This window comes from Coccinella septempunctata, chromosome 6, assembly GCF_907165205.1.
Source record: "Coccinella septempunctata chromosome 6, icCocSept1.1, whole genome shotgun sequence".
Lineage (NCBI taxonomy): Eukaryota > Metazoa > Arthropoda > Insecta > Coleoptera > Coccinellidae > Coccinella > Coccinella septempunctata.
Genome location: NC_058194.1, coordinates 5021002 through 5028403, shown reverse-complemented (window position 1 = coordinate 5028403; position 7402 = coordinate 5021002). Strand labels below are relative to the sequence as shown.

Sequence of the window (7402 nt, the reverse complement as noted above, 5' to 3'; positions counted from 1 at the left end):
GTCTGCCAGGATAACGGTATCGTCTGCATATCTAATGTTATTGATTAGTACTCCATTAATCTTTATTCCACCTTTGATGTCCTGTAGGGCTTCTTTGAATATTGCCTCAGAATAGATGTTAAATAGTAGCGGAGACAATATGCAGCCTTGTCTCACTCCTTTCTTTATTGCTATTGATTCTGATGTGTTCATTTCAACTTTGACCTCCGCCAATTGGCCCCAGTACAGTTCATATATAATTGCAATATCGCCCTCGTCCAATCCAATCTCTCTCAAGATTTTAATTAGCTTTTCGTGTTTTACGCAGTCAAACGCTTTGTGGTAGTCTATAAAACAAGCAAAAACGTCTACATTCATATCCCGACATCTCTGCGTCAACACGTTCACGGAGAAAAGTGCCTCACGAGTACCTACTCCATTTCGAAACCCAAACTGTTTTTCGTCGACTACAAAATCGCATTTTTATATATTCTAGTATGAATTATTCGCAGTAAGATCTTAAGCACATGAGACATCAGACTAATCATGCGAAAATCTTCACAGTGGGTGGAATTTGGTTTTTTGGGTAAGGGAATGAACGTTGATTTAAGCCAATCCGAAGGAATTCTTCTACTACCATATACCTTGTTAAAAAGCGATGTTAACAAATTTAATCCTTCTCCGTCTTGTTCGGCTATTAGTTTAATGATTTAATGATTTTGTCGGGTCCCGTTGCTTTCCTGTCTTTTTGACTCTTTACTTTTTGACTCTTTACTTTTTGACTCTTTACTTTTTGACTCTCTTACATTTTGAATTGCATCGAGCGAATTTCGAATAAGAATCTGCAAAATGAATGGAATAATTATTAATTATAGACTGAACATTCAAATTTCAGTTTTCGAAATAACGCACTCGCGTTTCAATTAAGAAACATTCTCTACATTGACAAACTTATTTATAAAGTACCAATAAGTTTTAAAAGTCTTCTCAGCACACATTTACGACGAAGTTTTTTTCCTAACGATTATTCTAAACAATTTAAGGCCAGATAACCTACGCCACTGCTAATGACACCAGTTCTGTCAATTCAGCTTGACATATGCGTCCAATGACGTCATCATTTTTCCGACGACCTGGTGACCTGCGCCTACTTTCCTATATCTCCTTGGATAAAACTAATTCAGTTATATAACTTCCATATCATCTCTCAATTATGAACGTTTTCTTAGTACATACATACATACTGTCGAAAATTGTCGTAATATTTGAGTTTGACAACAGACAATAACTTTCGTCATTTGATAAACTAAGACTCGTTATCAGATCGTTTGAATATTCACCTCCTTCCCGCACCTTCTGCGAATCTTACAAACGATTAAGTACTTATATGTTTTTCCCCGTGTTGGGTTGCGGGTCGTCCATCGGGCGCCCCCCCCAGGTGGCGGATAGGGGAACGCCTCCTAGATATGGGTGATACCGGAGAAATTAAATAACTGGGGTGGACCAAAACTAGCACGTAGCGTTTGATCCAGAATGGGCGGCCGATATTCAAGCCAAGATTTGGCATAAATGAAGGCAACGGTAGGCCACCTTTATTATTGTTCCCAAGACAAAAACATGAGTACATTTAATTCAAAATATTCCGGATGTATAAATAGTTCTTCGATCGGATCTCCGGGAAGAACGGTTTTGAATGTATCATTCAGGAAGGCTAATCTAAGGAAACCATTGGGGATTGGAACAGGGAATGTGAGAAGCCTGTTTGAGGCTGGAAAACAAGCGAATCTCACGCAAGAAATGAACAGACTTAAGCTGGATATACTAGGCGTTGCTGAAACATGGTGGCCCGACGCAGGAGAATGTGAGGTGCAAAATGGGGTGTTCTTCTACTCAGGCAATAGCGACTCAAACACAGGAAAGGTGTAGGAATTGCTATAACAAAGGAACTACTAAAATCAGTTATAACCTTCGTTCCATACTCAGACCGCACAGCTTTATTGTAACTAAAAGCCAGACCAAACGACCTCAACAGTATACAGGTATACGCGCCAACCGCGGATTCGACTGAACATGAGCTGAAAAAATTTGATGAAGTCCAAGAACTGCTTAGGTTGACTAAAAAGCAAGACGTCAACATAATCCTGGGCGACTTCAATGCCAAAATAGGCAATGTTCAATTTGAGGAAATAGTTGGACCTTATGGTCTCGGAGAAACGAATGAGAGAGGTGATCGTCTGTTGCAATTCTGCCAGGAAGAAAGTATGACGACTACGAATACATTTTTTCAGCTTCACTCTCGCCGCCTTTATACTTGGAAATCACCGGCAGACCGACCGCACAATGTAATACGAAATCAAATAGACTTCATACTCATCAACCGGAGATTCAGCTCAACCATCAAAAGAGCCAGCACGTATCCTGGAGCGGATGTACCTTCTGACCATGTACTACTGATGGGCGTCATGAAGATTTCTCTATCAAGTCAAAAAAAACCGACATCACAGCGACGGATGGCGTTGGAAGGATTGAGAGATCCCGTCATAAAAGCGGAAATATCTGATGAGATAAACAGACAATTCAAACAACAACACCGAATTCTGGAGAAGAACTACCAGAATCTTGGCAGAGAATAGTGAACAGTGTAACAAGCACAATGCAAAATAGATTAGGTTATAAAACAAAGAAAAAAAACAAAAATGGATGACAGATGAGATCTTGCTTTTGATGGACGAACGCCGAAAGTATAAGAACAAACCGGATGACAACACATACAAAGATATTCAAAGACTTATAAAATCAAAGATAAGAGTAGCAAAAAACGACTGGCTTAAACATGACTGCTCGGTAATGGAAAAACTGCAAAGTCAACATGACGTTTTCAATCTACATAAAAAGCTGAAGGAGACTGCTGGTATATACAGGAAAATGAGGCCAATTATAACAACGTATGAGAAAAATCAGATAGTCATCGACAGCAAAGAGAGAATCAATGTCTGGGAAAAGTACATAGAAAAACTTTTTGGAGACGATAGACCCGCAGCTGACACCACTTACTCTCCAACTGGTAGATCGATCACCAAAGAGGAGATAGAAAAAGCTTAACGTAATTCAAAAGATAACAAAGCGGCAGGTCCAGATGAAATTCCTTCGGAAGTACTCAAACTTCTTGATGGTATTACCGCACGGCATAAAATATTTAACATTATATATGAGACAGGTCACTGTCCCAGACAGGGGTTGAGCTCTACATTTATTCCCTTGCCTAAGAAGACGAATGCAAAAAGATGCGAAGATCATAGACTTATTAGCCTGATGAGCCACACCCTAAAAATATTACTTGAAATCATTCACCAAAGAATATTCCGTGAGAGAGATATAAGCGACTCACAATTTGGGTTTAGACAAGGGTTAGGCACAAGGGAAGCAATAGTCGCAACACAGGTGCTTGTCCAGAACTGTTATGAACAGAGAAAGTACGTTCAACTTTGTTTCATAGATTATGAAAAGGCATTCGGTCGAGTACAGTACCACAAATTAATGCAGCTCCTCAAAAGACTCGACTAGATCAGAAGGACATCCGATTCATTGAAAACCTTTACTGGAATCAAACAGCGCAAATAAAACTAGGTGACAATATGTCCAAAAACATACGGATTAGGAGAGGGGTGTGACAGGGGTGCGTATTGTCTCCACTCCTGTTCAATTTGTACTCCGAGGCAATTGTTCGAGTGGCACTTTAAGATGTGGAAATAGGAATCAGAGTAAATGGGACATGGATTAACAATATCCCTTATGCGGACGATACCGTCCTAATCGCTGAAAATATGCACGACCTACAACAACTGGTTGATAAGATAGGAGAACGGAGCAAATCAATGGGTTTAAACATAAACACCAAGAAAATGAAATTGATGATTATTTCAAGAAACCCAAATATGCATAGAAACGCCATCATAATATTCAATGCAACGCCGTTAGAGAGGGTAGATAAATTTTTGGCGGTATGTGCTGGGGTGAGTTCACGCCATTTGAAGAATGGCGTGCTCTTGGGGTGATTGTTTCGTCCCACTGCTAGGGTCGGACTCATCAGGTAGGTTAATGAACCCTAGCAGCTACCTACGACAATCGCCGAAGCAGCGTAGTTTGTGCCTGCTATAAACGCCGGTTACGTCGAGGGTATAGAGTGTTGCGTCGCCGGTGGCGCCATCGTTTGGCGTATGCTGCACCGCAATAGACGTATACTCTACCCTGTGATCGCAACCGTCGTGCGCAGTGATGCCATCGTTTGGCTACCCTTGGTACCATCATGGTGAGATGAAGTATTCCTCTACCATGGGTACAACTACGCCGCCACAACACTCCCCCACCAGCGGCGCTGACTGGGGAAGCGATGCGATACGGTAGGCAGGGTACCGCCGTTTACGAAGATGGGAAAGGGCGTCTAGAGTAGCGTCAGAAATACCAGAGATGGGAGCGTGCATTGTGAGCGAGCTATTGTCTCAACCGGTCTGGCCTTCTGGGATACGTCGTTAAGACGGCCCTCCCTCATCACGTCGGGGTCACCACTTTTGCGGTATGTGCTGGGGTGAGTTCACGCCATTTGAAGAGTGGCGTGCTCTTGGGGTGATTGTTTCGTCCCACTGCTAGGGTCGGACTCATCAGGTAGGTTAATGAACCCTAGCAGCTACCTACTACAATCGCCGAAGCAGCGTAGTTTGTGCCTGCTATAAACGCCGGTTACGTCGAGGGTATAGAGTGTTGCGTCGCCGGTGGCGCCATCGTTTGGCGTATGCTGCACCGCAATAGACGTATACTCTACCCTGTGATCGCAACCGTCGTGCGCAGTGATGCCATCGTTTGGCTACCCTTGGTACCATCATGGTGAGATGAAGTATTCCTCTACCATGGGTACAACTACGCCGCCACAAATTCAAATATCTGGGTGTCTGGCTCTCTGAAGATTGGACATTAGATAGAGAAATAAAACGTCGCATTGAACAAGCCCGACAGGCATTTCGGAGGTTTCGAAGGGTGCTTGCTTGTCATGATTTTGATCTCAACCGGCGGCTGAGATTCGTGAAGTGCTACATCTGGTCGGTGCTTCCTTACGGCATAGAAGGCTGGACATTGAGGAAGACTGCGATTAACAGGTTAGAGGCCTTCGAGATGTGGCTGTACCGCAGAGTCCTCAACGTGCCTTGTACGGCTAGATTGACAAATGAGAAAATTCTGAGATGCGTCGACAAAAAACGTGAATTGTTTGAAACGATTAAGAAGAGAAAAACGGCGTACCTGGGACACATTATGCGGAACAACAAGTATCAGTTTTTACACTCAGGTACTGATCGAAGATAGAATTGAGGGAAGAAGAGGGATCGGAAGGAGGAAAATGTCCTGGCTGCCGAACATCAGGCAGTGGACAGGACTACACGATATACAGTCCTTGATACATACCGCAAGAAATAGAGAAGGGATGGAAAATGTTATCGCAAACATCCATTAGTGGATATGCATTGGAAGAAGAAGAATATGTTCTTCCGATCAATGAAATAAATATGTAAAATACCCATTTTATATATGGCACGTATGATGTATGTATCAATTATTAGAGCACTTCGGATTCATTTTTGAGAAAGTTTGAATTCAATCCATATAGAGAAAATCGAAAAATATTCTGATATTTCAGATGTCCCAAAACTGTAGCCTTAACAAACTAACAAAATGTACTAAACAACTGAGGCGAAAAATGAAAATTCATTATTTTGAGCCAAAGAGTTTGCCTGAGAACGGGGAATTCAAACTCTACTGGGATACAGCGCTAATCACTGATAGAGCAATAGCCCATATTAAGCCGGACATCGTACTCTTCAATAAGACCGAGAAGAGTGTTCAAATCCTCGATGTCTCAGTACCCGCAGATGAAAATATCTCAAGATCCTACACCGAAAAGCTGACGAAATACCATGATCTCGCTTTTGAACTGAAGGAGATATACGGACTGAAGAAAACATCTACTTATAAATCCTTTGATTAAATATTTGTGGACAATACCAGACGCTTGAAGCTGGATATCAGCCTGATTGGTCGATCCCAGGAAGAGATCATACTGGCCACAACCTGAGTTGTCCGGACGTTCCAGAAGGTAACAAAAACAACAACTTCTGAACAAAAAATTCAGGAAGTAGCGAAGACCCAACCTACAGAGCAGGAAAAGAAGAGGGAGACTCCAAAACCCGTCCAGAAAAAGGAAGGACAGAAAAAGCTTACAATGAAACAAGCTGTGAACAGTCAACAGAAGAAGAAAAAGATATCTGAATCAGCCGATGATTTAGATATCTTCACGGAAAAAAAATTCAACAAGATAATGTTGAAAATTGAGAGGGAAATGGAGAAAAAACTCCAAGCATTATTCAGTAAACTGAATTAATGGACCTTACGGATATTAGGAAGAAATCCCTCAAGATAATCTCGTGGAACATAAACGGGATCAACACTCGGAAAGCCGAGATAGAACAAATAATATCAGAAAGACAACCTGATATTATAGCCCTACAGGAAACAAGAATAATTCAATAAAGTGTTAATCCAATAGAGGATAAACACATAAATCCCAGCAGATTTTCCCCCTGCTACACCATTACAATGAAACAAGCTGTGAACAGTCAACAGGAGAAGAAAAAGATATCTGAATCAGCCGATGATTTAGATATCTTCACGGAAAAAATTTTCAACAAGATAATGTTGAAAATTGAGAGGGAAATGGAGAAAAAACTCCAAGCATTATTCAGTAAACTGAATTAATGGACCTTACGGATATTAGGAAGAAATCCCTCAAGATAATCTCGTGGAACATAAACGGGATCAACACTCGGAAAGACGAGATAGAACAAATAATATCAGAAAGACAACCTGATATTATAGCCCTACAGGAAACAAGAATAAACCGGAACAGAAGACTGAATTTCATGAATTATGAAACATATAGATGTGACAGAATTACAAACACCGGAGGAGGAGTAGCAATATTGGTGAGAACAGATCTGAAACACTACTTTAAAAGTAGATCCGACGAAACACAAGAAAAAACAGAAAAAGTGACGATTGTTGCCGAATTAAATCGGCAAAGAGTCGAAATAACCTCGGCGTATAAGCCACCACAAAACAATCTATTGGAAGAAGAGATAAACAACATGTTGGAAGGATCAAACCCGAAAATCTCCATCGGAGATTTCAACTGTAAATCCCCATTATGGAATAGCATAACAGAGAATAGAAATGGCAAAAAACTAAAGGATTTCGCCGAAAAACAAAATGCCATAGTTATTGGACCAGAGCTACTGACATATCTTGCTTTTGGAAGAGGAATACCAGATGTAATAGATATCGCGATATTGAAAAATATAACTCAAGAATTCTCGATTGA

The 7402-nt window shown here is 41.1% G+C and overlaps 1 protein-coding gene across 1 annotated transcript; it reads left to right on the top strand.

Moving 5' to 3' along the window:
- The first annotated feature begins 1596 nt into the window (after positions 1-1596).
- Positions 1597-2612, top strand: LOC123315908 (craniofacial development protein 2-like). The gene is made up of 2 exons (XM_044901811.1): positions 1597-1901; positions 2012-2612. Exons 1-2 carry the CDS (start codon positions 1597-1599, stop codon positions 2610-2612), a joined length of 906 nt encoding a protein of 301 aa, XP_044757746.1.
- Positions 2613-7402: the final 4790 nt, after the last annotated feature.

What these genes read in the sequence shown, in the direction of transcription:
- LOC123315908 (XM_044901811.1), top strand. Translation starts at nt 1,597, where the DNA reads ATGAGTACATTTAATTCAAAATATTCCGGATGTATAAATAGTTCTTCG. An exon ending in GACTCAAACACAGGAAAGGT is followed by an intron (nt 1,902 to 2,011) that starts GTAGGAATTGCT and finishes CGACCTCAACAG; the next exon opens with TATACAGGTATACGCGCCAA.